At 32.7% G+C, this 27,942-nt stretch overlaps 4 protein-coding genes, 1 non-coding gene and 1 pseudogene across 30 annotated transcripts; 1 reads left to right on the top strand and 5 right to left on the bottom strand.

Moving 5' to 3' along the window:
* Positions 1–466: 466 nt before the first annotated feature.
* LOC107937698 (uncharacterized) lies at positions 467–9,429 on the bottom strand. 4 transcript variants are annotated; one of them, XM_016870643.2, is made up of 10 exons: positions 9,061–9,429; positions 5,495–6,215; positions 3,954–4,133; positions 3,095–3,187; positions 2,347–2,529; positions 2,164–2,266; positions 1,908–2,093; positions 1,321–1,826; positions 867–1,234; positions 467–788 (listed from the first exon to the last, which is right to left on the bottom strand). In XM_016870643.2, the coding sequence occupies exons 2-10, from the start codon at positions 5,789–5,791 to the stop codon at positions 725–727; spliced, it is 1,980 nt and encodes a 659-aa protein (XP_016726132.1). In that variant the 5' UTR covers positions 5,792–6,215; positions 9,061–9,429; the 3' UTR covers positions 467–724. The 4 variants fall into 4 exon arrangements, with proteins under 4 accessions (XP_016726132.1, XP_016726133.1, XP_040972138.1 ...); XM_016870644.2 differs by lacking the exon at positions 9,061–9,429 and having other exon boundaries at positions 467–793; positions 5,495–9,030; XM_041116204.1 differs by lacking the exon at positions 9,061–9,429 and having other exon boundaries at positions 5,495–9,027.
* Positions 9,430–11,665: 2,236 nt separating this feature from the next.
* Positions 11,666–15,562, bottom strand: LOC107937670 (pentatricopeptide repeat-containing protein At1g74900, mitochondrial). Of its 23 annotated transcripts, none has more exons than XR_005928922.1 (6): positions 14,945–15,488; positions 13,384–13,495; positions 13,189–13,236; positions 12,609–12,670; positions 12,315–12,394; positions 11,666–11,983 (listed from the first exon to the last, which is right to left on the bottom strand). XR_005928922.1 is itself a non-coding variant. In XM_041116198.1 (6 exons), the coding sequence occupies exons 1-5, from the start codon at positions 15,298–15,300 to the stop codon at positions 12,341–12,343; spliced, it is 636 nt and encodes a 211-aa protein (XP_040972132.1). In that variant the 5' UTR covers positions 15,301–15,488; the 3' UTR covers positions 11,666–11,983; positions 12,315–12,340. The 23 variants fall into 23 exon arrangements, 5 of the variants coding, with proteins under 5 accessions (XP_040972132.1, XP_040972134.1, XP_040972136.1 ...); XR_005928923.1 differs by having other exon boundaries at positions 13,390–13,495; XM_041116198.1 differs by having other exon boundaries at positions 12,605–12,670.
* A 1,756-nt stretch (positions 15,563–17,318) lies between these two features.
* On the bottom strand, positions 17,319–19,417 carry LOC107937675 (40S ribosomal protein S26-1). Its single transcript, XM_016870618.2, has 5 exons — positions 19,168–19,417; positions 18,974–19,066; positions 18,797–18,881; positions 18,551–18,684; positions 17,319–17,562 (listed from the first exon to the last, which is right to left on the bottom strand). The coding sequence occupies exons 1-5, from the start codon at positions 19,168–19,170 to the stop codon at positions 17,491–17,493; spliced, it is 387 nt and encodes a 128-aa protein (XP_016726107.1). The 5' UTR covers positions 19,171–19,417; the 3' UTR covers positions 17,319–17,490.
* LOC121231300 (small nucleolar RNA snoR99) lies at positions 17,689–17,791 on the bottom strand. The gene has a single exon (XR_005929362.1). It is a non-coding gene; the product is annotated as a small nucleolar RNA snoR99 (small nucleolar RNA).
* Positions 19,418–20,645: 1,228 nt separating the features above from the next.
* Positions 20,646–24,796, bottom strand: LOC107937674 (transcription factor RF2b). Its single transcript, XM_016870617.2, has 4 exons — positions 24,102–24,796; positions 21,941–22,073; positions 21,486–21,570; positions 20,646–21,257 (listed from the first exon to the last, which is right to left on the bottom strand). Exons 1-4 carry the CDS (start codon positions 24,614–24,616, stop codon positions 20,926–20,928), a joined length of 1,065 nt encoding a protein of 354 aa, XP_016726106.2. The 5' UTR covers positions 24,617–24,796; the 3' UTR covers positions 20,646–20,925.
* A 1,671-nt stretch (positions 24,797–26,467) lies between these two features.
* On the top strand, positions 26,468–27,435 carry LOC107937681 (actin-related protein 2/3 complex subunit 5A-like; annotated as a pseudogene).
* The last annotated feature ends 507 nt before the right edge of the window (positions 27,436–27,942 follow it).

Genomic DNA, 27,942 nt, shown 5'->3' with positions numbered 1-27,942 from the left:
TTGGATCCTATCAGCTTTTACAGTTTTCAAATCATTTTAAATTATTTTAAACTCGAATAATAGACTCTTTTGAGTTCATTGTAAATTTTATCATCATAGTTAGCCATTCGTCATTTTGTATTATTTGGTAAAATCATTTCAAGTTGTTCTAAATTTAGATTATTTCAAAATATAGATTATTATGATTTCAAGTTAAACGAGTTTAGATGGTTGATTTTTTATACCAAAATTGGATTGAATCATGTCTAAATTCAGGTTAATCAAATCAAAATTTTAAATTATGATCCGAATAAAAAGTTTAAAATGGATGACATACATGGGGTGGGAGAATTCACTTAAGCATGAAAACACATAACCAAAGATGCATGTAATCATCGCTGCATATGCATGGGGAACTCATCATGTATATTCATGTCCACATTACCCACAACTCATCTTCATACACAGTATCATGCACCCATCAAAATTGCTAATCAAACTTTAAATTTATATCGCAATTGAAATATAAGAAGGATTTATAACTGTTTGATTAGAATCACCCTAAAAGACTTTTTAAACGATAAAACAAAGTCCATCTTTGGTTATGTCCCTCTAACTTACAAAACTGTGTCTACAACCTATGGTACTACCAGCAGCGGCGAAAATCTCATGAGAACATGTTAAGCTCAGAACGTCAATTGTTCGTTCAATCAACTTGCAGTTGCAATCTCTCTGAAAACTCGGTTCACATTGATACTAAAGGAGGGAAGTCATTGTTATCTCTCAGTTGGAAAGGTTCTGTGATAGTCCTGCACTACGGGGTTACCAGTTAACAAAGGGGAAAAATGAAAATCGATGAATGGCTCGAGTTTTCTATGATGCTTTACCTGTCAAACTCGCTTAAGTCCTTATGCTTTTCAATTGAAGGCACGCATAGAGGTGAATATGTGTCCATTGGGGATGAAGACTCATAAATGTTACCAAATTGGAGAACCGGTAAGAACTGGGAGGGATTCTCAGCCTGTGGATTCTTTGGTGCAGGTAGAATAGATTGATGGGTTATCATGGTCCTTTCGGTGGTTGGAAGATGAGGGAATTGTTCGGTCGAAAGGTCAAGATCATGACTGTCACCATTTCCACCGTTGTCTCCAATGGGATCAGTTTCTTTCGGAGGGTTTAACACCAGACCGGGATTAGAAGACACGTAATTTCTAGTACTTATGCTTGCTTGCATCTTTCTATAAGACGGATGGTTCTGCAAAAAATATTCAACCATCTTAATTTTTCAGTTCAGGTCATCAATTAGCAAACAAGTAGATCTCTCATTTGAAAACAACATACCATGTCGGGGAAAAAAGTGCCCGTTCCTCTCGACTTTGTCGCACCATATGTAGCAGCTGGTAACTGAAGAGCACTAGGATGAGAGTATGGTGGTCTTGGGATAAATACATTCGTGCCCTTACGGTAATAACTGTTGCGTTTGCACCTAACAAGCCGCCGTAAGGCATCCCACGCACTGTATCTATGTGTCTGAGAAGATGATGACGATGATAAAGCGGTTGGATGGTAAGGAAGGTTCAATGCATAGTTATGATACCATTGGCTATATAGTAGTCCGTTATAGTAACCGTTATAGTCTCCACTAAGATCACAAACTTCGGATTTTCCAGTACCAAAGGCATGCACAGGAATTTGTACATCGGGCCTCTGTCCTCTCCCGTTCCTATCCAAAGTATTAACAAAGAACTTTTCAAGTGCCATACCCATGTTTTCACCCGGTAACATCAGGATTTCGCTGAGCCTTTGGGCCCCAAAGGAAAGGGCACATCTAATTCGATGGAAATTACCTGAAAGGGAAAAACACAAATGCTTAATGATTTTGGTAAAAATTCAGAACTATCAAAACCCTGTTCACTTTTTGGAAATACCTTTGCTTACGCTTCGGCCTAGGTTGTTGCTTTCTTTCAAAGGATCAATGATGTTCAAATACTTGACGGGAAAAACGTTGGGCGCAATCTCAAGTGGTTGCATTGAACCGGAATATGCTACTCTGCAATGATTCAAAAAGTCCCTACTAAGCAAAAGTTCATCTCCATCATTTTCCGGACTCTCAGCTGCAAAGATTACAGAAATGATAAGTGAACAAATTAGATTTATATGAACCAAGAATAATGCACTACTTACCCACAACTGCTGGAAGGGAAGATACCAAAACCGGACCACTTAAGCTAATGCAGTAATTTGCCCAATCAAATGTGCTATAGTAGTCCAAAAACTTATAAAGGACCTGTAAACAAATTATAGAAAGATCTCATTGTCCAAATTTTTGCAGACAATAAGGGAAAATGCTAATCGGGAATAACTTACCGCTAGTGGACCAAATAAGGATGAATGAAAGACATTAATGATATATAAAATCATTGTTTCTAATGCATAAGTAGAAATCAAGCCATGGTGTGCACCAAGGATCCGGCTCTCATAATAGCACCAGGCCTTGATCAAAATAATACTGCGTTTGAAAAGATGATCTTTTCCAATTAGCTGGTCAACCTGAAAAACAAACAGTTCAAAAGAAGTCATGTGTCAATTAAACTTGCCACCCTTGATATTGCTATAGGAAATAATGCATGGAAAGTGATGGAGATGGGATTGGGGATTCCTCAAGGCTGCAGCAGTAAATTTAAGCAACAGTGTGCGAAAAGGTGAAATGGGAGATTTTAGACTAAATCCAAAGCATTAACTTCTATTAAATGAAAACAAACAAACAAATATAATTGTTAAAGAAACATTAATTTCTCTTAAATCTGGTAAAATCTTAAAGGATTTAGAAATGAATGAAATATAAGGGGGAAAAAAAGAGGAAAAGCTAAAATTCACTTCTGTCGGCTAGTAGTGATATGGAAAACAAAAAGGATAAAACGCCACATACCAAACGAAGATCATCAAACTACTTAGAATTTAATGCCAGAAAATGAAACAATGTACCATTTAGAATTATACTTTTGAATCATCTTTTGCATCATGTGAATTATATGAATTATGATTACCACATCCACAATGTTTGGAATGGAAACGGATTCTAAACATATCAATGTCGGATAGGATTAGATGATACCTTCTCCAGAAAGCAAAGTGCAGATAGACCAGCCGTTTGATTGAAAGAGATGTCCACCGGTATGTCATTCACAGTGCATTTCACTATTTTAACCTGAAATCAAATTCCAAAATAACCGAAATGAGCTCAAGATGATTTTAAGCCATATTTGCTGCTTACGTACAAATACTAATATGCAATAAATACCATTTAACTGCACGGGAACAACGACAAAGATGCAGCTGAAAATTTACTAGCAGCATAATAGCACAAATAGAAGTTGGTGCCAAGTGTCAAACAGCATATGACTTAGGTGGTTTTATTCAATATCAGTTAAGCACCTAGTCCTTTGCTACCCTAATTTCCGTTATCTACATTTCAGGAACGTCTTTTAAATTTTTACATGTGACAGAAAGTTATAAAGGGTGCTACCTTAATCGATTAGCATTGGGATGCAGTTTCGATGCTATGTCCAATAAAAGTGAAGTTAAGGAAACAAACAAATCAGATGAAAAACACAATCCTTTAGATGTACTTGATGACAGCTGCTATTATCTAGTTCATACACATGAAACGATATCAAGCTCATAAATGGAATATACTACACAAGTTTTAGATCCAAGGCATGGGATCATCTCTTACGTTAACTTGCTAACCTATGACGAGCAATCCTACATATCTCATTCTTAAATTTCTCATACCTCCGGGCATCTTTCAAACTTGGCGGCAACTAAACAGCCATGGGACAGCAAAGAAAAATGATAAGTGCCAAATTCAAGAAAGATGCAAAGTAACAAAGTGGAAGTTAACTATATCTTTAATTGAATTACAAGGTATCACAAAAAAAAAAAAGAATAAAATCAATCAGAAAGAGTTATACCTGTGCACGAATATATTGAACATCCTGTACTAGAACCTCAGAGTTCTGCTGGTTATGTTGTAAGATACCGCAGATATATCTTGCCAAATTTTCCTCCATATTTTGATGACTAAGAGCAGTCAAATCAATATCTCCATCAGGAAGGAAGGTTTTCAACGGAACTGAGCCAAATGGGAACACCTGAAAAGTGTGTGGGACGGTAAAAGAACTGCAATGGAATGAAAAATGTAAAGGTATATAATTACTGAAATGAACTGACCTTGACCACTCCAATGATTATTTTCTTTTGAGCCTATAGAAGTTACTATGGCTCATACCTTGAATCTTATCAATACCACTTGAGCTCGGCCAAGTGGTGGGAGTCAACTGCTTTAACACCCATAAGTTATAGTGGTTATGCATTTCCTTTAACTTTTGCCACGTCTTTATTAGAATTTTATAGGAATATGCACCTTTCTTCACTTAGAATTGCACTTTTCTATTTACACCTCAAGCCATACAAGGTTATGGTGCCTTTGGAGCAACTTATACATTTATCAGGGCTGATAAAAAGCTTGCACATATGTGTATGCCTTTAATCCAAATGTGCTTCGCAAATGATACTAAAAGGACTGCCTATTAGGTTCCAGAACTGATGCCGAATTGTGTTAAAAGTTAAAGAAACAAATAGCTATATGACTATGTCCAACCAAAAAACAATCTTGAGACGACACTACAATTTTTTAAAACATTGATGCCTGTGTATATACAAGAGTTCTTAGAAGATGGTTCAGTATCAAATCCCTCAAGGCAGAACAACGATTGGATCCCAGCACCTGAATCCAAAGCTATGCAAGCTGCCTTTCTCTTACCAAAAGATGGCAGACCATAAAACATACACACTAAGTAGCATTAAGCTAGTGAAATCTTATCCAAAAGACTGAACAAAATAAGTCTTGGTTTATTATGCTTCTAAAAGATCCCTGTGATTTTGGGTTTCACTTTTGGTTGCTTTCAGGCTACAACTGTATGAGACAAGAAATATTTGTCAGATACTCTCTGCCTTTTAAAGTATCAAGTAAATTACTTTGATATCCATGCTCACAAGCAGAGTATATACATGCTCAGTGCTCACTGCATGAAAGAACCCAGCAAAATTTACTCATAACATGATTTCACAGCCATTGGTATCTCTATTCCTGCTAAACATTAAAATGGGTACAACACATATCTATCAAGCACATACAATTTATTATGCTTGAAGAGAAACATTACGCATTGAAACCAAAAGATGTTCCTAAAAGGGCATTTGACAGAGCAATCTTTTATGAAGGCACCGATTTCAGAGGCTAGTTTATTATGCTTCAATGTGGAAAACTTTGAGAATTGAACTTCCCTAGGTGTAACGTTCACATAAAAGTCATCTCTCCTAAAAAGGCATTTGACAAAGCAAGAACCAACAATTTCTAGAATTTGTCCAGTTATACAAGGAGCACCAACACACAGAAATGAGACCATTTTACACAACCACGGCTAAAAATATGAAGGAAAATTAAGTTTACCTCAATTCCATAGTAACCTTTGATTAGCCTCTGAAAGTAAGCAATAATATTTTGTCGATTTTGTTCAGAAACCAAAGAAGGTTGAATGATACAAAGTATCTCCTGGGTTCTTTGCTCAGACAACAGCCATAATTCAGTATCAATTGACAATGGATGGGGATTAGATGAAGAGAAAGAAGAAGAAGAGAAGGATAAAGAAGATGAAGGTGATGAAGGGTGCGGGAGAGGGGAAGAAGATGAAGTAGAAGACAAAGACAAAGAGGAAGAAGGTGACACACACTCTTGAAAATATTCCATTCTGAAACAAAAAAAGATCAGCTTTCTCTAAAACAACCTAAGAACATTCAACATTTCAAATGCTCCATCTACAAAATTCAGAACCAGACCAAAGAGAAAACCAACATCTACAAAACTTTGAAATTACAGAGAAAAATTGAAGGGAAAAAAAACTGATGGCATGGTGTTGAGAGAGATGATGAGACAATTAAAGGGGTTTTAAGGAAAGCCAAAGAACATAAGAATGGCAGAAGAACAAAGACAAGTTTTTCCGTTTAAATGATAAAAAAGACAGCAAGAAGTGTTGACAAAGTAGAAGCATGTGCAAAGATGGCACAAAGATGAAAAGAAAAACAGCCACAGACGTAGTTGAAACATATGTTGCAAACTGGTTTTGACATCTAGTGTGTACCCCTGAAATCTTTTTGTCGTCTTCAGAATGACTCTGGTAAGCACAAATATGTTTATATAGAATCAAAATTGGGGTGTAACTGAAATTTTAAGCATAATGTTGGGACTTGTTTGGTAACATGAAAAAAATTCGATTTTTGTATTAAAAAGAGACATAGGAGAAAAATAAGGAAAATTATCTATCCCCTACACAATTAAAGTTGTAAATTTCATATTAAAATCATGAGTTGACATATATAAAAATTATATAAATCTTAGGTGCATTCATGATTCACTCTTCGAGCACTTCCCTAAAAGATTAAATTTTGACTAAGAAGGAAATTTTATGTTGTTCTGATTTTTTAAAATATTATATTTTTATTAGTGTTTAATAAATTTTGCTACTTTCCAAATATATAAAAAAAATTTTAAAAATTTTAAATACACCCTTATCTGCTTGAATTTGAGTAACATATCAGTTTCTTTACTGATTAGACTAATCCTTGTGTGAGTGATTAGGGAACAGATATATATGTACCATTAGAGATAAGCTTATACAAATTAGTAAAATTAATCATTAAATTAAATAGAAATGTAATAAAAATCTTATTCTATTTGTATACGCTAAAAGCCTCACTATCAATCTATATAATAATTGAAGAAATAAGAATTTCGAAAAGTCAACAGTATTAGGTCCTTCCACAAAAAGAGAAATATCTGGCCAAGACCCTTCAAATATGGAAATAAATAGAAAAAAATCTCCCCCCACCCACATTAAAGGAAGCACCAAAAATGGGATTAGAAAAAAAAGAGAAAAATAATGTAAAGGATAAAATTAAGGGGAGGAACAAAAGGTGAATACAACTTGCAGTATAATAGAAAGTATCAAAATAAAGCAAACACCATATGGATTTTTACCAAGTTGCTGAGTTTCCCTTAACAAAAAATGTATTCTTCGTCATTAATGAGACAAAGAGAGAATTGGTCAAAATGTTTAAAAGGTCATAATAATAGGTCAGCATATTGCCATATTAGAATAAAAACATAGCCTATATTAATAGCACAGTTAAAGTATTCTTAACCATTTCTTCCTTTTTGGCCATTAATTATAATTAAGTCAAATTACATGGTTAACTATAAAAGTAAATACCTTTTTTATTATTAAATATAACCATAAAGTGCATTTATTTCAATGGGATTCTCTGGTGTTAGTAACAACTACTTGTCTTATTTGTGAACAAGTGATATGGAAAATGCAAAAAAAAAAAAAAAAAAAATTGTACCACTTCGTCCACTTTCAAATTTTTTTAAAACCCTTTGACTTTTTTAGTCTATTCTTAATTTTCCGATCGATTTAATCTTAATTATTTGAGAAATACGTTTCGTATCTAAACTTTTCTTAATCCATAACCGATAATTTTTAGGAATTTATTCAATATACGTGTTATTTAATTTAACGTAAATTAAAATACGAACATGTTCAAATGATCATAATAATAAACTAAATGGGCTAAACCTAGACACAACTACCATGAGTACTTTGTTCCCCTCCCAAAGGAATTAGCATAAATTGAAATACAAGGGTGTTCAAATAATCATATTAATAAACTAAATGGGCTAAGCCTAGACACAATTGCCACAATACTTTGTTGCCCTCTCAAATAAGGCATTATTATAAATTGAAATACTAGTGTGTTCAAATGATCATATTAATAAATCAAATGGACTAAACCTAGACATAATTGCTACAATACATTGTTGCCTTCCCAAATAAGGCATTAACGTAAATTGAAATACGAGTGTGTTCAAATAATCATATTAATAAACCAAATGAAGGAAGTCTAAGCACAACTTTGACACAAATTTGTTGCCCTACCAAACAAGGTATTCACCACTACATACATGTGTATGTGTAAATACTTCTAATAATAGCATATGCTAGAATTTCGATTTTATATCATATTTTAAAAGTAACAACCAGAATCAATTAAGTTAAATCCCAAATTTAAAAATTTGTTTTATTTATTTTTTGGTTCACTAAATTTCAACATTCTTACTCACAAGAACCTATTAAACTCCAAGTTTAAAAATTTGTTTTATTTACTTTTCTGGTCCACTAAATTTCAACATTCCTACTCACAAGAATCAACCGAGTTAAACTCAAGTTTTATTTTTTTTTGGTTCACTAAATTTCAACATTCTTATTCACAAGAACCTATTAAATTAAACTCCAAGTTTAAAAACTCGTTTTATTTACTTTTTTGGTCCACTAAATTTCAACATTCCTACTCATAAGAATCAACCGAGTTAAACCCAAGTTTTATTTACTTTTTTGGTCCATTAAGTTTCAAAATTCCTACTCACAAGGATCAACTAAGTTAAACCTCAAATTTGAAGGACTTGGGTTATTTACCTTTTTGGTCCACTAAATTTCACTACTCACAATAAACAACTAAGTTAAACCCCATGTTTGGACCAAGTTTCAAGATTCCTACTCAAATACTCTATGAAATTAAGCTCATATTAAAAACTCAATAGGTTAACACAGTAACAATGTACAGTAACAATGTACTAAATCTAAGCTAATATACCAATTCCAGGAACTAAAACAGGGAATCTTACATCTTACATTAACACAATAACAATGTAATAAATTTAACCAACACAAATGACATTATGGCGAAAGGTAAATCGGTGCACGGTAAAGCAATGAGGATTAAGGAACCTAATCAAATAAGCAAAGTATGAATATCAAAATCAAAGGAACATTTTTGTTTGTCCTTTTTTATGGGTACAATAACACTAATTTGAACACAAAAACATCAAGCTATTACAAATTTGAGAGCCAATTTAAAGTATGTTACCAAATTGGCTTTCAGGGGAGAGAGAGAATCGTTTACCTCAAGGAAGTTTCCAAATTGGTTCTTCTTTCTCTATATTGCTTTGCCTGAACACTGTTTCTGCTTTTACAGCAATGGATTCAGGCAAGAACAAGAACAATAAGAAGCACAACATCTTTGATTCTTTGTCTCAATCTAAAGCTAAAAAAGACAAATGCTTGTACAAATCAATCAATGATCAAAAACCCTAATCCATTCTAAAAACAGAAATGGAGAAGGAACCAACACCTAACTCTCCCCCTATATTGGGAGGGATGATGACGTGGCATTATCCTATGAGATAAAAAATAGTAAGAAATGTGCCATGTGTAAGTATAATAATAGTAAATCCTAAGGAAGAATTATTGAAAGCCCAACATTGATATGATCAAGACTTGTCAAAGAATGTTCATCCTATTTTATTTTTTATTTAATTATTATTAAATAATTAAATTTTATTAAATTAAAAAATAAAATTAGACCAAAAGGAAGTTCATCTTTCAACAATAATTTTAAAAAGAAATTCTTTTCACTTTGCAGTTTAGGCTCGTGGAAAATATTTTCAATATTTTTCGATGTATATTTTATGTAAAATAAAATGTTATCGTAAAAAATTTTCTAATCAACATAAAATTATCCTTATAAAATATCTTATTAAAATTTTTTCCATAAGATTTTTTAAACCGATAAGGCTTTATTCACATTAAAACTTTCATACTTGACCCGAACATCGAGTCAAAACACTAGGATGTTAAATTCTCTACTATATTATTCATTTATCAAATATTTTCTTATAAACGTTCATAATTTTTCAATTTAGTCCTTTTTTATCATAAAAGTTCAATATTCATTAATTAACCATATTCAATCAATTTTCTTTCTTGTTACACTTTAATCATATAATTTATTAATCATATAATTTATCTCAATATTTTGTTTCACATATCAAATTTCTATGTATTTTCTCAAGTTTAACAATTTAGTCCTTATTATCATAAAAATTCCATATTTTTTCATAATTTCACTTTTACAAAACTTTATGCATATTTCATCATCTCATAACACATTCATTAAACTTTTATCATAATTTCTTTATTCACATATTAAATGGTTTCACACTTAAATGTTTATATATTTTTCAATTTAGTCCCTATTGCAATGTAATTTATTTTTCACGATATAAGCACTTTAATAAAATAATTCATTATAATATCTTATTTCAAATAACAAATTTTCATGCATATCGCTTCTCTTGTTTCAATTATAACTTTCACAAAGTTTACAAATTAATCCTTAACATCATGAAGATTCATTATTTACAATAATTTCACATTAATATCACTTCATAATCAATTCACCACTTACCATAAATCTCAAATGTATGATTTTTAAATTGAAAACAACTTTTATAAAATATTTTCAAAAAATCTGTCAAGCAATAGAAAATATTTTACACAAATTCATCTAAACACCAGAAAATATTAGTTTTTCTAGAAAAGTAAATCATTTTTCTAAAACTCATTTTTCAGAAGTTATTTTTCAATGAAATAAATGGAGTCTAATTTTTAAAACTCAATGTAATCGAAATGACCTTAAACATTATAACATTTAAAAATATTGTTAGTTAAAATATTAATAGATAGCAAATATAAAAATTGTTTCATTATATTTAAAATCATTAATTTCTATATGTTGCTTAAATATTTTAATTTTTTTGGTGAAAAAGTAAAATAAATAAACTAATTACATAAACTAGATCAACCCCTCCAACAAGGAGGTCTCAAACAAGCATAAATCATAAATTCTATGTTGGACAAATTTGACCAAATGATCAGTTCCTTGATTATCCTCTCTAGAAATGTGTCTAATGATCAGTTCCTGCTTAAACATTTGAATTGGACCCTTCAGAAGACTTCTCCTGGACAGCCATAATCGCTTCAAGACAATCAAATTGAATTAATACACTATTATAGCCCCACTCAATTAGAAGAGACAGCTCTTCGAGAATACCTCATGACTCAGCATAAAAAACAAAGCAAACTCCCCAATTATTTATTAAATCCAAGAATCCAAGTTCCACCTCGATCTTACACTATTCCTCCTGACACTGTGAAACCAACTTCCTTCTAGACGGAACCAAGTACCTACTCAATTAGAAAATATGTATACTTTTTCTTTTAAACAATAATTGATATTATTATGATTATGTTTTTATGTAAAGAATTAAAAAAACACATATCTAAATGTTAAACACAAATTTAATAAGATTTAATACAATTTCTTTATCCTCTCCACCTATAATTATTATTATTTTTTAAAATTACATACTTACTTTTTCACTTACGGTTTGTATAAAGTCATCAAGTTATTTCATCATTTCATCATTCCTACTTTAGTTATTAGAGAAACAAAATTGGCAAAATTAGAGTAAAATTAATATTTATTGTTTAAAAAATATCATTTCCTAATTAACAAAGTTAATATTTTTAATTTTTTTTATATTTCGGTAAATAAAATCTTTTGTTCGAAATTACTCTTAGGATTGACAATAAATTAGTCTCCAAACGTTAGACAAATCCACAAATAAAATCAAATTAACAATAGAAAAGTCAAAAATAGCAATCTATGGCATCAAACCAAAATTTGGCATCATAATTCAACTCATCCTCGAACACAAGCCAATTTTTTTTAAAGTCACAACAGTTCTAATAGAATCCATCATTACAAGCACTAAACTAAATTACTAACTAAACCAAAATAAATTTGAAAGAGAACCCTCAACTGAATTACTAACTAAACCAAAATAAATTTGAAAGAGAACCCTCACAGAGACTCGACCTTGAGATCCCAAGCCTTAACATTGCTATTAAACCAAGGTCTCATTGGAGAATAGGAGAAATACAGATTGAATTATTCGGACAATGACACTATTATTGGATAAAACCTGTTAAAAGGAAAAATGCAATTTCAGCATCAAGGTCAGGATGATAACATTGAAAGGGAAATTTTGACATATTAAATAATTGGTAATATGCAAACTTTGTATATGAACCATGGACCATCATCATCCATAGCTCAAGATGCAATGAACTTAAATCCAACCTTTAATCACACTATCAGTGCAAAGGCTATGACTTAAGCACACTGCAAGCAAAGATATCACCTCTCAATCTTGCATGTGAGCCTAAATCCTAAAATTTGCAGTTCATCTTCAATCGCATGTTTTCACAAGTTAATCAAATGGTCCAGGCAGAGCTATGAGCTTAAATCCTAACCTTAATCTAATTTTTTTGTGTAATCTTTAGCTTCTCATTGTTTCCCTTCTGTCTTCCCTCAATAAAAGCCGATAGGCAACCTAAATATCAGAACAAAACTCAGGAGATAAGATTTCAAGACAAAGACGAACAGAAATGATTACATGTTAACTCAAACACAAAGAAAATAACAGACATTAGTTTGACCATTGTCTCGATATTTTTCCTGGTATTATATAGAATATAACAAGCACATGGGATCCCGAACCTCTGCTACACCACACAAACACACTCAAAGGAAGAGAGCATACCGACCATGAATCTTTGATAAGAACTTGGTTCTTTTTTCTTTGGTAATCTTTCTCAGTCGTGTTAACCTGCATATTGAATACAATAATATGATAAACAAAATCGAAGATATATTTACTCCAAAGAATGAACATGATGACCAACAACAAACTATAATAGAACCATGTAATTTCTACGGACTATTTGTTGAAAATGCTCTGATACATTGTTGAAAATAAGAATTCCTTTACCTTCTCCGTTAACTAAAGTATTTACATTGATATATTTACACAACTATGTTGAACTACTCAAGGAAATACAATCTTCACAATAAATAGAATAAATAAAATCCCAATACTTTAGCCTTAAGAAATCAGATCAGCCTTGATTAACAAGTCTGTCAATAGTCAATGGTCAACACTATTGACTGACCACCGCTAAATATACACCTTCCATTCAAATTGTACAGAGGAAAAATGTACAGAACAGATTTCAACACATGTTAGTAGCTAAATCGAAACACTACTGAAAAACAAGGTGGTGTATGATTCATATATAGGATATTTTGCAGACAACAGTTATCAAAACTTAATATAACTAGACCAACCTTCAAACTTCTAACCATGCTGCATGCAACCAGAGAAGATGCAGCAACCTAAGAAATCACGAAAATGTTTTCAATATGGACACAACATGAGGCTAAATTGAAAAATAATGCCTTCAGTAAACCTCAATCATATTCAAAAGATAAACAGTCACTAAAAGAACATTCGGAAAAAAAATTACAGTGTTGGACACAGACCTGTACCTGACATTCACAAAAATAAACACCTCTAATCGGCAAAAATTTATTAAGCTTGCAAAACTTCGTAAAAGCTAAAGCAAGAGCGAGGCACTTAGACCTGGTCGTAAACCTGACAAAAAACCATCACAGTTCAAAAACTAATCTTATCATTATCAATGTTCAGTTCAAGCATCTCTAAATGAGCTAGAACGAAAGCTCATAGAGAAATGGATTTGTAACCTTCATGAATTTGTCACCAGAACATACCTTAATAAAAATGGCAATATTGCTTCAAAGCAACCTTATATTCTCCCCACAGCATTCAAAATTTCAAATGAAACAGGTTTTTGTTAAAAGATGCCATGAATTTTGCACCACAGAAGGAATTTATCTAAAACGCGCTAATGCACGTGAAGGAGCAGCGAGTTCACGGTCCTCCAATCAGTGTTGAAAGTGAAACAAAATCAGCAAGAATTTTTTCACTATGACATTAACAATCCAAAGGATCGATATGCCAAACTTAGATAGAAATAGGCTTCACAATTTAAACTGTCGAGGAAGACGGCTACATTTGGTCTGCAATCTCAAAATCTCCTTTGCAAAACCTTGATTACCTGTCAACAAAAGTCCATCCAAAATCCGATTGAAAGTTAATCTTCGAGGCATAAATCCTCTATCAACCATCTCAATCAACAACTTCCCAGCCACCACCATATCATCAGATTTCTTCCTTACAAACATTGAACTTATAAGAATATTGTATGTATCCAAATTTGGCAAGCAATTCTCACTACTCATCTTCTCAAACAACTCCAAACCTTTTTCAATCTCACCGGCATCACAAAAATATCGAATCACGATATTGTAAGTCTGCACATTCGGTCCACAATCATTATCCCTCATCATATCCATATATTCCATAGCCTTTTCCCTTTGTTCTTTATGACACAACCCCCTGATCACCACATTAAAAGTGATCGAATTCGGCACATAACCCTTCCTCAACATCTCCTCAAAAACCGAAATGGCAGTCTCTACACTGTCTTTCTTACACAAAACTTGAATCAAAGCATTGTAAGTTGTAACCGAGGGCAATACGCCTCTATCAACCATCTCATCGAAAACTTTTCGAGCCCTTTTAACCTCTCCGACAACACCAAGACCATGAACTACAGTGGTATAAGTAACCACATCGATTTCGCACCTCCTCTTCTTCATTTCAAGAAAAAACTTCCAACCCTCTTCGATTTGACCAGCTCTAAAATACCCTTTTAGCATTATGTTATAACTAGTCAAGTTTGGACTCAGACCCTTCTCCACCATTTCTTTTAAAGTATCAAGAGCCTTATTTGTTCTCTTAATTAAACACCAACCATTTGCAATTGTATTATAACTAACAACATCGGCTTGAAACCTTCCTCTAAGTATTTTAAAAAAGTTCCATGCTTTCTCAACACGTTTAGCTTTACATAGAACATCGAGAATTGTATTAAAAGAACGCAAATCCTGAAAACAACCATGTTGATGCATTGACAAGAAGATTTTAAGTGCTTTATCGGGTTTTCCAGCGGCGACATACCTTTCGGCAATGATGGCGAAAGTTTTGGGAGTGGGATGGAGGCGGAGAGAGCGCATACGGTGGAGGAGGGTGAAGACGGTGGTGTAGTTGCGGAGACGAGCGGCGACGTCGATGGCGTGGTCGAAGGAGGAAGCGGAGTGAACGTAGGTGGGGTGGTTTTGGAGGAGGACGTCGAAGAACTGGAGGGCTTTCGGGCCGTGGTTCCATAGATGTTTAAGGATGGTGTTTACTAAAAGTGGAGTCCAGTGGATAGATGGGCAGATGAGAGACTTGATTAGGGACTGTCTGTTGGTGGATTTCAAAATGAGGTTGGTGAGTGCGGAGGCGGTAGCGGTGGCGGTAGCGGCGGTGCTCATCGTTTTATGCGGCGGGGAATTGCCGATGGCTGTTGCTAAGGCCAAATGAAGAAGGGGCTCTCAAGGAACTAGACCCAAAGAACATTTTCTTTTAGGTTAAAATCTTCTATTAGTCCCTGTACTTATTCAGAATTTAAGATTTAGTCCCTGTGCTTCAAAAATTAAAAATTCAATTCTCCTATGTTTTCAATTAAAAAATCCTAGTACAATCATCATCATTGTTGTTATTTTTTGTCAAAAATTTATCAACTTAATATGTTTATTTTTTGTTAATCATATGTAACGTTATACGAAGACAGTCTAATCAATACACTAAGTTGACAGATTTTAATGAAAAATACTAATAATATTAACGATGTGATCGAGTTTTTAGATAAAAAAATAGGAGAGGTTAATTTTTAATTTTTTAATTTTATAAATTAAAATTCAATACACTAAGTTCACAGATTTTAATGAAAAATACTCATAATATTAACGATATGATCGAGTTTTTAAATAAGAAAAGTAGGAGGGTTAATTTTTAATTTTTTAATTTTATAAATTAAAATTTAAATCGTATGAAAGTACATTTTGACCTTTCTTTTAGAAATCCAAATTAGAGAGTGATTACCAAAAGGGTTTAATTATGCTCTCAATCACTGTATTTGTTAAGACTTTTGAACTTTAGTACTCTATTCTTTTTTCATGAAGAGTTAATTCCATAAGATGTCCCCAAACTATAACTTTAATTTCAATTTGGTCCCTAAACTTCAAAATGTTATAAGTACATCTTCAAACTATCAATATTATATCATTTTAATATTCCACGATGTGTTCTAAAAATTAAAAATGTAATTGAAAAATGTTTAAATTTAACAAAATCACTTAACAATGTTACTAGTGATACTGTAACCCTTAAATTTTACAATCGGTAAATCCATGAAATTAAAAATAGATGGACTAAATTTCAAAAATACAAATAGAACAAAAACTGAGGCCAGACGTATACGTTTGCAAATGGTTTTTATTTTTATTTTTTTTAAATGAGACCAAGTTCAATCGGACTAAAAAATCAACTAAATCAATTTTTAATATCTTTTATTATATTTTTTTAATAATTTTATTTAATTGAATAGTCCAAACCAATGACTTAATGACCTAAATGAGTCCAGCCACCAATCCGGTTCCGAAAAACTTGGTTATAACTAAAAAAGCCTGTCCTTACTCTTTTCTTTTTCTTTTTTAGTGCTGTCTGCAGTTTTCATATAAATGATAGGGATTATTGTTCCATCTGCAGCTATGGCCCCCATTATGGAAAACTCTAAAGCAGTTTCATGGGGTAAACTTGATCAAAGGCATAATATGGTTTTCATAACATATATTTACATCATGTGTGCATGTATGCATGTACATATTCCGTTTCTTTACTTTACAATCCTTGGTCACTGCAATGGCAAAATAATGGTGCTGAAATGGATGTTAGAAAGAAAACCCCTAATTACCATTTGGTTAAATCAAATCTATTGTGGTCTTTGCCCCCATGCATATAGGATTATACTTTCATTTAAGAATAAAGTTTATTTATGTTGTTGCTAAAAACCAGCAGTCAGTTTATGCTGCAAGTACCATTCCATGTCTCCAATGAAATCGAGGCAGACTTCCATGGTCATGGCCAAAGGACGCATCAGATTTCCAAGGAATTATACTGATGCTGAAAATTCCGAACCATAGATATGTGAATCTAAGTATGTAGGAGAGATGCTAGAAGCTCAAATAGCTCAACATTTTTCTTATCTTATCGTGCTGAGCTCATTTATGGAGTTAAACTGAAACTCAAACAAGGTCATACTGAAGAGAAGAAATAGACAAGTTCCTTACCAAGTGGAGTTCAAGCAAAGCATTCGACTTTGAGTGTGCAGTCAAGCTCAAGCTTCGACTTTGATTGGGGTCAATCATACCCAAACAACAGTTTCATGTCAAATAAAGAGCAATATGTCAAATGGTAAGAGATGTTTTAAGAACAAGTGAAGCAGAAACAATGAGATTCCAACTAGTTTTCTCAACAATTCATAGCTTAACAAAAATGTGTCTGACACAATTAAATTTTGATCAAAAACTTCCTACACAACTCCAAGTTTCACATAACTCAAGTAACCATTTTATAGCAAGACAAAAAACAGAAATACAAATCCATTCGAAACTCAAAGAACCTTAAGCACGAGGTGGATTTGCAGCACCCGGATGAGAAGCTTGACCAGGCTGTCCAGGCTTTGGCATGTCATCCTGGTAAAATAAAAATCACTTATTTAAGAAACAATGAAAACAAACAAATTAACATAGAACAGGCAATTAGTGTCACAGAAGCAAACCGCTCAAAGACCCAAAGTCAAAAGAATAATAACATCTAAGAAATTTTCCATCTTATAATGATCAGCATGCCATGGGAAAAGGCAACTGACAAAGTGATTCAGATGGATATTACATATGAGGGACCGATTCATCCCTAAAGCACTTAAAATTTCGGCTAAAGGGGCATTACATGCAGTCCCTAAATAAAATGCAAAGAACCACTATAAGGATGCTCATGGATCACCATTTGAAAAGTAAGACTCTCTAGATTTCGGGTGTAGCCAAATTCTAATATCTCCCAATGACTTCCACGTATCTCTTATATAAGTTTTGAGGCATTTTCAATCCCTCGAATGATAAATAATCAGCAGAACGAGCAGGGTTAAGTCCTTTAAGAATTGCATGCTATAGAGTACTACGGAGAGTTCTCCAAATGATGGCCAACCAGCAAAATGTTTCCAATTCTACCCTGCCTATGAAGGACTCCAATATATCAGTATTATTAGATTCAAGGTGTGTTCCATCCCATAATGATCAAATAAGTCACCAAGAGAGGCAACAGACTAAGTAATTCAAATAGCTATTAGGTATCAGGAACCGGTTCATCCATAAATCACTAAAAACTTGTAAGGGGCAGGTGCGTATGTCCTTGATGAATTGCCAAAAATACCCTCCTATCACACTACTCTAACAATGGCCATAGGTTGATATATATACACATAGGATTTCAATAGCACACATTCCACCGACATCCCTACACTACACAATAACAAAAGCATACCCTTAAATTGTATGCTTACTAAGCTTTTATCATAGGATACAATAAAATGATGAACAAACAAGGCAAGCAATGGGGAACTTCTATTCACATCAAAATAGAACATTGTAAAAAGCATCAAATAATTGATAAAAAAAGACATACCCTGCGTCTAATGAAGCGCTGAGGAGGGTCACGGTTCCTCCTGTTGGTACGGGATCGTACCCTCACAACATGAGAGTGGATCGCACACGAAACACAGTATTGCATCTTCACGTACAGCTTAGGCAGAGTGTAGGCTACAGAACATTAACCAATCAATCACCAAACAATAAAAATCCAAATATATGCATAGAATAAGAAACTAAGTTCAAATATAATTAAGAAACTGAAATGAAATAAAAATATTACTGTCATAGACGCAAGCTTCCTGGACATCTCTGACAGCAGCTTGCTCCACAATGTTCCTCACAAGAAATCTCTTGATCGACTTATCCTATTACATTTCAAACCCCGAAAATAACTTCAATAGAAACATATACATGGGAAAACCTAGGGAGCCAAACAAGAAAACCAGATGTGAAGTACCTTGGGACAGCATTTTCCACAGTTAGAGCAGCGGATGAACTTGACGTGGCCACGGCCGTGCTTGTTGCGGCCACCATTCCTACGCTTGAATGTCTATAAAAAAAGCATTCAATTAGAGAGATCAGTATTGTGAAAAAGATTTAAGCTTTGGTAAAAACCCAGATGCAGAAAATAATGATGAAACGAAATCTAACCATTGCTTGAGATTTAAGCGTAGGCTCTCTGCTTCTGCCGGCTGACCAAAGCTTAGACTTTTGGACAAGAAAATGTTGCTTTTAAAGGCGAAGAATCTCTCCACTGAAGTCTGAAAACCCTAAATTCTTTTTTAGTCCTTTGTACTTTTTTGTTGTTTTGAATTGTACCCCAAAAGTTAAATTTAAGTAGTGTCATTTGAAATAAAGGATAATATAAATTCTAGTCCCTGAACTCGGCAACTAGTCCACTTTGGTGCTGTACCCTTTTCTTGGTTCACTTTTGTAGTTGAATTTGGCAACTTAATCCATTTTAGCCCCTAAACTTAGATTGTATCAAAATTTAATGATATGATCAGTGTTCTCAAAATATGATTGGATCTACCGATCAAACCAATTGGACCAAGAACAAATTGGTATATTAGTTCAAAAAAATGGTTAAACCGATTGAATCAAAAACTACTCAAAACCTAAAAATAAAAATCTACGAGAAAAATTAGGTTGAACATGTTGAACTGATTTAATAATTTTTTTTAATTTTATTTAATTATTGTTGGTCATCTATTGCATCGATCAAACTGATTGAATTGGAAATTAGTTGCCTAACTGGTTCAACCACTAGTCTAATTATTAAAACATTGTATGTGACACTCTAAGATTATACCACTTTATCACCTAAAAATTTATATAAATTAAATTATCATGTCATCAAACTTTTATATTTGTCAAGTCTAGGGACCAAAATGAATCTAATTGTCAAGTTTAAGTGCCAAAATGGATTAAAAAAAGTGCAAATACCACAATAAACCTAATTGCTAAGTCCAGAGGTCAAAATTATATTATCCCTTGAAATAAAGTTTGACTTATCAATTAAACCACTCAGGATTGTTTCAAGTTAAGTCAAATTGGATCTGCATAATATTAACTTAAATTTTTATTAAATTATTTTTAAAAAATCATATAATTAATTTGAAGTTATTTTCATTTTAAATTCGAGTCATTTCAAGTTTAAATTAAATGAATTTTTATTACTAAATTCAAGTTTGAATTGATGAAGTTGGTTTTAAATACTGTAAAAATAAAATAAAAATTATAAATAAATAAATATATTAAAAATTAGATTTTTTAAATAATTTCATTATAATACTTAAAACTACTTGTAACCCCTTTTCAACTCGTAAATAGAAAAATAATGCATTTTAAGGCACTCGAACCTACATCTTTTTGTATTGACAATAATGCTCATGCCAATCGAGTTATGACTCATTCGGTAAAAATTAGATTTTTTATTAAAAACAAAAATAATAAAAACAAAAAATCCGATATTTCAATTCCCAAATTTGAGTTTTTTCACCACAGTTCAAAATGGTTTTAGCTGATTTCACTTATATATCACTGTCGAATCATTAATTCTCGATTCAACCATTCGCTACGAAAATTTGAGAACTTTAATAAAGGAACAGTTAGTAAGCTTCAGGAACTGAAAACAAACAAAAGCCATTTGAAGAAATTCACCAGCAATGCAACTTTTTTAAACAAAACTTTTAACCAGTAATACAACCAGAGCAGCTGGTCCAAGATGCTGCATTAACCCACTACTTCCTATGGATCAAAAAATTCTAATCCTACAATGAATATGAATTCATTAAAAGAATTGAATTCAAACAAATAGTACCTCTCGATGTCAATAAAGGTCGGTCAGCCTATAAACAATCCAACAAATAAGGCAGGGCAAGCTGCAGACGAGAAACACTTTTCATATCATAATGTTCCACTGCTTTCACTGGTGGAAATCGAGGGTCCTTCAGATTTCACTGAGTGGGAACCACCGCTACTGATATCAAGCCCCTGCAATTGTCCTAGAGGATCCTGTTGCATCATATCGGCAAAGGCGTATGAATTCGTGGCACCTACCATGGACAGATTAGTTGTCAATGTGTTAGATTGTAAGGGCTGAAATGGTGGCATTTGTACGTTTTGGGTGTCGATTTGCATATGCTGAGGCTGGGGAGGGAATGTGTTTGTGGGTGTCGTTGCTTCTCCAGTAGCAATCTTGAGTCCCTCTACTTCCTTCTTCAGTGCTTCGTTCAGAGCTGTAATCGGAAACAGATAACAGGAAAACATGACTAAATATTTCGATCCAACTAAACTAGTTCGATTCCGGTTTGTATTGTATCCTATCATTGAGTAAATATGGTATAATAAACAGCTTTAACTTGTGTAACAAATTGGCATTTCCTAGATGTGCCGAGTATACACTTACAATAAGCATGCAATGTTAGGGAGAATTGGGTAAATAAAACAGTCAGGATGAGATATACCATCACATAGTCGAGCCTGTTGATCCATAGCCTGTAACCGAAGCTTAAGTTCGGTGTTCTCAGTTGTCAAGCCTGTTACATCTCTCTGGAATTAAACACGAACTATTAAAATTCAAATTTTAGTTTAAAAAAATAAAAGACGAAAGTAACATAAGATGGAAAGTATCCTCATTTGTTTAGTTGATAGAAAACCCCAATTGCGAAAAAGCAATTTATTTGATTACAAAGTAGGACCCCCAAATATTGTAAAAGACACTCACCCCCATAGGTTGATAGAAAATACAGTTCGTTTAGTTTAAAGTAAACGTATTTTCGTATCGAAACTAAGGGATGCTAACATACTTTTCCTTGGTTGTTTAATATGTAGATATGACATTCATAGGAAGGAATGCAAATAGCAACCACAAACGGGCTCCAAACCTGTGCAATGAGAGAGGTAAGTGTTCAAGAAAAACCTGGAATAGGGTTAGTTGTGCAGAAAGAGTAGTTGCTTCCGTTTGAAGTGTTTGGACTTTTCTCTCCAGTTCAGTTATATATCGAGCTTTCCTCTCCTTAGAGCGAGCAGCTGACTGCCTATTTGCCATGATCCTACAAAATTTATGTAATTTCTTAGCAGAATCCTGAGTGTGAACCCAAGCTCACCACACAATCTACCATTATCAAATCTATGAGGGGTTGAGGGCCATTGAGTGGAGAGATCGGATTGCTCTAGCTCAGCCACATCACTAAATGCTTATTCATTTAAGACAAGATACACCTTAGCATTAATATATGAACAAAACGAGTTTAGAAGCTTTATACACTAAGAAATATGAACCAGGAAAGGTTATAACATTTGCACACATGACCTTACTAGACCTGTTATTGCAAGTTCCAGAGTTCAGAAAGAACAGCTGATTTGCCCAAAACTCAAACAAAACTAATGGCGGTCAAATGTGCAGAAAAAGAGAAATATCACACCAACACGTTTAACAGAAAAATTTTAATAGTGTTAACGATTAGACCTAAAATTTTAATTTCGAAAGTAGGGACTAAATTTCTAAAAATAAAAATAGAGCGACTAAATTCCAAATGTGTGAAGCATAGGGACTGGGAGCATATTTTAACCCAAAAAAAGCCAAAAACATACTCTATAAAAAAGCAACATAACTATAGATGACACCATGTAATTCACTTGAATTTATTCTTAAAAATGCTAACTTTTAAGAAGTTCCGCAAAACTGAACTTCCTAAAATAACAAAAACTTGCTTCACCAAGGGGTGTGAAAAATCAACTGAAGCACTACGATGTTAAAAAAGATTGTCAACAAAACAACTATATGAACGAGGGCTATTCACCCAAAGAACCCATCCGGGTTCAAGCCTTCGGGGGAGCAAGCGGTAGGCCTTTATTTAGGAAGCTCCCTTTGGACATAGCGCATGCATGTATGGTGTGAGTATGTCCTTACCGTGTGTACGTAAGTACTAACCTTCTAATTGTACAGTACCAAAAAGAAAGCATGCATGATCCCATACGAGAGCATCTACAATTGGAAGGGGGAAACCCCCGTATAATTGATATCACTTAGATCATAAAAAATCCATATATTTCATTAATTCTACTAGGTACTAACTCATATAACAAGGGATGAGCTAAAAGCATGCATCATCCTTACAGATGCACCTAGAATGGGAAGGGGGAAAAGTCTATATAATTGACATCAATTATATCACAAAAACTCGTATATTTCATCAATTAGATCATAAAAAATTCATATATTTCATTCATTCTACTAAACACTAACTCATATAACAAGGGATGAGCTAAAAAGCATGCATGATCCATACAAATGCACCTAGAATTAGAAGGGGAAAAAACACTTACAATTGATGCCAATTATATCATAAAAACTCATATATTTCATTAATTAGATAATAAAAATTCATATTATTGACATCAATTAGATCTTAAAAAATTTATATATTTCATTCATTCTACTCAATACTAACTCATATAACAAGGGATGAGCTAAAAAGTATGCATGATCCATACAAATGCACCTAGAATTGGAAGGGGAAAAAACACTTAAAATTGATATCAATTATATCATAAAAACTAATATATTTCACCAATTAAATCATAAAAGTTCATATTATTAACATCAATTAGATCATAAAAGATTTCATATTTTTCATTAATTTTACCAACTCTGAATTTCATTCAAACACTACCCTCCCCACAATAGGAAATGTTATTTTCAAGTTCCAACTCTGAATTTGCTTCCTAAAGTGCTCGATACCCCCATGCATGCGCACCCAAGAAAAGAGAAAAAGTCAACTTCACTAGTACGATATAAAAAAGAACAATTCAACAAGACAATCATAATGCCATGAAAAAATAAGGATAAAACCAACCACAAAAAGCCGCAAACTTTATAAACTAAAATACAAGTTGCTATTACTTTCTTCTAATAGCTTCACGCAATAATCTATCGAAATCAAACAAAAAACACAAACTTCCCACTAAAAACCATAAATTTCAAACTTCTTTCTACAACTCCAAATGACCCAAATCCCAAATTCACTTAAAAAAAAAAAACCAAAAAAGTTGGAGTAAACTATAATTAATTCTCAAACCTTTTGGCTCTCTTTGGGTCAATATTCCACAATTCAGCAAGCTTATCAGGAGGCATAGCTTTCTTAGCTTCAATCAACTCCATTGTCGAGCACCCATCAACTGAATTACTATACCTATGCCTTCCTTTCCCATCATTCTTCTCTCCCTTCCCGGACCCACCATTGATTTCCTCTCCTTTCTGATTCTGACCCGACCCACCACTCGAAGACCCGGAAATCCCAGACCCGGAAACTCCTCCTTCGTCCGGTCCCTTCGATGATCCTCCCAGCTTCTCGATATCCACGTAATTGTAAAACACGTCATCCTCGGATCCCAACCCTTCGAAAGTGTCGGAGCCGAGATCCAATTCGTCCGGGATCCGGAATTGGACTTCGGAATGGGCTCGCCTGTGGTGGGAGCCACAGAATGGGGTAGAGTTGGGGAAAAACAACGCCGTTTGGGTGGTGGATGATGCATTGGGTTTGGAGGGAATGGGTGGAAGCGGGTTCGGGTTTAAAAGCGGAGGATACTGCATTTTGGTGTTCCTTTTGTTAGATTTGAGATCTCAAAGATAGAATAAAATGTGAGTAAAATAAAAATAGCTTTACTGTTTTAAATTTTAATTTTCTTTAGCTTTCTTCTTAAGAAAAAATTATGTAACAAATTAGGGTTATATCCATTCGGTTCGATTAGGTATTTTAAATTGTTTCAATTGTTTCGATTCGGTTAATTTTTAATTTTTTATATTAATTTTTTAATAAAATAAATTTTATTTTATATTTTTCTAATATTATTTGATAAAATTTCAAATATTTTTAATATTTTAAAAATAAAATATTTTTATATAATAAAAATTTAAAAATAATTATATATTAAATAAAATTTAATTTAATTTTAGTAACCACAATTTTTAAACTTATAATTTATAAACTATTTAAATATTTCGATTCAGATTGATTTTCAATCTGATAATTTTTTATAAGCCTAAGAGAAATGTCTCAGAAATTTTTCTAAACGATGTCGTTTAGTTGCTTCACCCAAGAAAAATGAATTTATTTATTTTATTTTTCCCCTCTATTGGATGAAATTTTTCGTTTTAATATAAATCATAGCTTAATTATAAAACAATGCAAGATTTTGGGACTCAAATGGAGTTCTTGAATAAATATTTTTAATTTAGATATTTTTAATATTAATCTTTCTTCTTCTTCTTTTTCTTTTTTTTTAAATTCACTTTAATAAGTTAGATAGATCAAGTCAAATTTTTTTAAAGGAAAATTTATTAATACATTCCATTAATGGATTATACAATTTAAGGAAAAAACCACAAATATCTGTAATAAACGTAGAGGGATAAATTCCATCAACACCACAAAGGTTTCACCTTCCGCATCAATAGAACATTATAACATGTTGATATTAGACATGTCACAACTCAAGAACGACATATCTAGAGTAATTGCAAGCACTTCCTACAATATGGAAATTAGTCTCGAATGGTCCAAAATGGCAGGAAAAAATCGGTAAAAGAATCAAGCATCCACTAAACTGGAGAGGGCGGCGACAAAACCATCCATAAAATCGCTTTTAGAAGCAAGAGTATATGCATAAACAAGACTAAAAAATGTGATACAAGTAGATGTAAGCGTTCGATTGATTGTATTGAATGAAAAATTTTGAGTTAATCGAGTTGATGAATCTAATTTTATCATCCTAATTCGATTTGAAATTTTCTCAAATTGAATCGAATGAGATGGAATTTGAATCTAATCGAATCAAATATATTTATTCGAGTTAAATTAAAAAAATAACTTTAGGTCCTTGTAGCCATTTCCACCCATCATAATCAATTTTTTATTATCAACTATCATCCCTCATAATTTATTTATTAATCTTTTATATATGGGTTAGATTCTTTGTTTGCTTAGATTCTTCAATTATATTCTGATTCTTTTCACCATATATTTTGAAATTAAAAAATATATTAAATGTAAAAAAATGTGATTTTTTTTAAATAAGAGTTATTTTAAAGATAAAATGTGAAATTGATACCAATAGAAAATTTTAACACGAATATTTTATAGCATAATCAATAATTCAGTTTTAACAGAATTTGATAAAAATTCAACATGATTAAACAATTCAATATAGATACTCGACAGAGTTGATCCTCGAAGCTTCCCCCAAGTTGATCCTGGTAAGGTTATTGTTCCCCTCAATCTCACTTCCTTGTTACAATTTCATCTATTTTCTTCTTTGCTTAGAAATCTAAAGTTGTTTATATACTGGGTCCATCCCTCTAACTCTAAAGAAGAGTCCTGAATGAAACAAGAAAAAATTTTGTTTGGCAGGTGATTGATCAGAGAAAGCGAGCGAATTAGCGATAATGGCAGAAATGGAGAAATCTATGAGATCCGATAACACTGATGATATACTAACAAAAATAGAAAACAAATCTATGAAGATTGAGAGTTTAATTAAACAGTTGAAATTTCTAATACGAATTCGAGTTTCCCATTTAAAAGTTTGAAAGGAAAAAAAAACCTTAATTCTGTAGAATTGGTTTGTTTCTATCTCAGGTATAAAACTATTAAAGCTATTAAAACTGTACGCGAGGGTTATCCTCCCCAAGACAAATGATGCAAGGTTTGGTACCCTAAAAAGAAAGCTTTTTTTGTCCAATTTTTTCATTTTAATTTGGACATTGGCATTTATTGTCTGTGAACAGGATAGGTGTGCATAAAGCATTAATGACCATAAAAGATGTTGAAGAATGCTTCGTTCTTTAGATCCCCAGTACTATTATATTCTTATGAAGTGAGTTTTTTCTCTTCTTTTAGCATTTCACTTGTATATTTCATTCAATGATATGGTCTATTTCAAAGTTTTTAAACGAGATTGAAAGTATTTGAACAAAATAAAATTTGGTCTAATCTGCTTAATCCCCCATGGAATATGCTTTTATGCTTTTCATCTTTTAGTAGTTGTTAGTACACAACTGTTGTTGCACTGAATGTTACATCATTAGTGACTAATGAATAGCTAGAAACATCTACAACTGATGAATTTGCACTATTTGACAAAATCTCTTACTAGGTTTATTGTTCGCATTGTTGAACATTTTGCCTAGTGATGTTATAGCTCTTAGGGAAACAATTGCTTTCATTATAGGCACACATGTTCTGTAGTTCATATATGATTGTTATGAATATTTCTAGATATGTATATAGAGGATTGTCGACCAGAGATTGTACCACATGTGATCAGTACCTTAAGATCCTTGAAAAGCTAACAGAGAAAACTGGTTTCAGATGCATACTTCATTCCCTTGAAGACACTATGAATACAGATTGACTCTAATCACCCATTTTTCCCTTTAAAAAGATAATTATAATAGAAATGTTCAACATTTTCTCTTCATTGTTCCATATGTATGTGAACCATAAATTTTGTCCATGTAACACCCCAAACCCGGCCTAAACTTTATGGCTTGATTCGGGAGTGTTATGAAGAAGAGGTTTTGAAATCAATATTGTTATGTCAAATTTCTAGTATTTAATTGTTGCTAAAAAGAATCCACATTTTATCAAACATATCTTTATTCTCTTTATGAAAATGTTGTTAATTTGCTCTTTCAGAAAACTTATTTTGTAGCGCAAGTTTGATATTATCAAAGTGTAAAATCGAGTTTGTGTTTTCAGAAAATCATTTGTTTGCATAAAACCATGATGTTGTCAAACTTTGCAGTATTAAAGTCCAAACACAACCAAAACCAAATTTAAAACCAAACAATCCAGAGAGTCTAAAAAATACAAACTCTCAAAATAATCCAGAATTAAAATAAAACTTTTAGATAAACCG

Source organism: Gossypium hirsutum, chromosome A06, assembly GCF_007990345.1.
Source record: "Gossypium hirsutum isolate 1008001.06 chromosome A06, Gossypium_hirsutum_v2.1, whole genome shotgun sequence".
NCBI classification, from domain to species: Eukaryota; Viridiplantae; Streptophyta; class Magnoliopsida; order Malvales; family Malvaceae; genus Gossypium; species Gossypium hirsutum.
Note: the sequence above shows the minus strand (reverse complement) of the source record. Positions and strands in the feature narration are given on the sequence as shown.

What these genes read in the sequence shown, in the direction of transcription:
- LOC107937698 (XM_016870643.2), bottom strand. Translation starts at nt 5,791, where the DNA reads ATGGAATATTTTCAAGAGTGTGTGTCACCTTCTTCCTCTTTGTCTTTG. An exon ending in TTCAATATATTCGTGCACAG is followed by an intron (nt 3,188 to 3,953) that starts GTATAACTCTTT and finishes ATTTGATTTCAG; the next exon opens with GTTAAAATAGTGAAATGCAC. An exon ending in TTCCCTTCCAGCAGTTGTGG is followed by an intron (nt 2,094 to 2,163) that starts GTAAGTAGTGCA and finishes TAATCTTTGCAG; the next exon opens with CTGAGAGTCCGGAAAATGAT.
- LOC107937670 (XM_041116198.1), bottom strand. Translation starts at nt 15,300, where the DNA reads ATGAGCACCGCCGCTACCGCCACCGCTACCGCCTCCGCACTCACCAAC. An exon ending in TTTGTGAATGTCAGGTACAG is followed by an intron (nt 13,237 to 13,383) that starts GTCTGTGTCCAA and finishes GTGATTTCTTAG; the next exon opens with GTTGCTGCATCTTCTCTGGT. An exon ending in TTATCAAAGATTCATGGTCG is followed by an intron (nt 12,395 to 12,604) that starts GTATGCTCTCTT and finishes TCTGATATTTAG; the next exon opens with GTTGCCTATCGGCTTTTATT.
- LOC107937675 (XM_016870618.2), bottom strand. An exon ending in GGAAGCTTGCGTCTATGACA is followed by an intron (nt 18,685 to 18,796) that starts GTAATATTTTTA and finishes AATGTTCTGTAG; the next exon opens with CCTACACTCTGCCTAAGCTG. An exon ending in AGCGCTTCATTAGACGCAGG is followed by an intron (nt 17,563 to 18,550) that starts GTATGTCTTTTT and finishes TTATTTTACCAG; the next exon opens with GATGACATGCCAAAGCCTGG.
- LOC107937674 (XM_016870617.2), bottom strand. Translation starts at nt 24,616, where the DNA reads ATGCAGTATCCTCCGCTTTTAAACCCGAACCCGCTTCCACCCATTCCC. An exon ending in CACAACTAACCCTATTCCAG is followed by an intron (nt 21,571 to 21,940) that starts GTTTTTCTTGAA and finishes GTTTAATTCCAG; the next exon opens with AGAGATGTAACAGGCTTGAC. An exon ending in ACAGGCTCGACTATGTGATG is followed by an intron (nt 21,258 to 21,485) that starts GTATATCTCATC and finishes TTCCGATTACAG; the next exon opens with CTCTGAACGAAGCACTGAAG.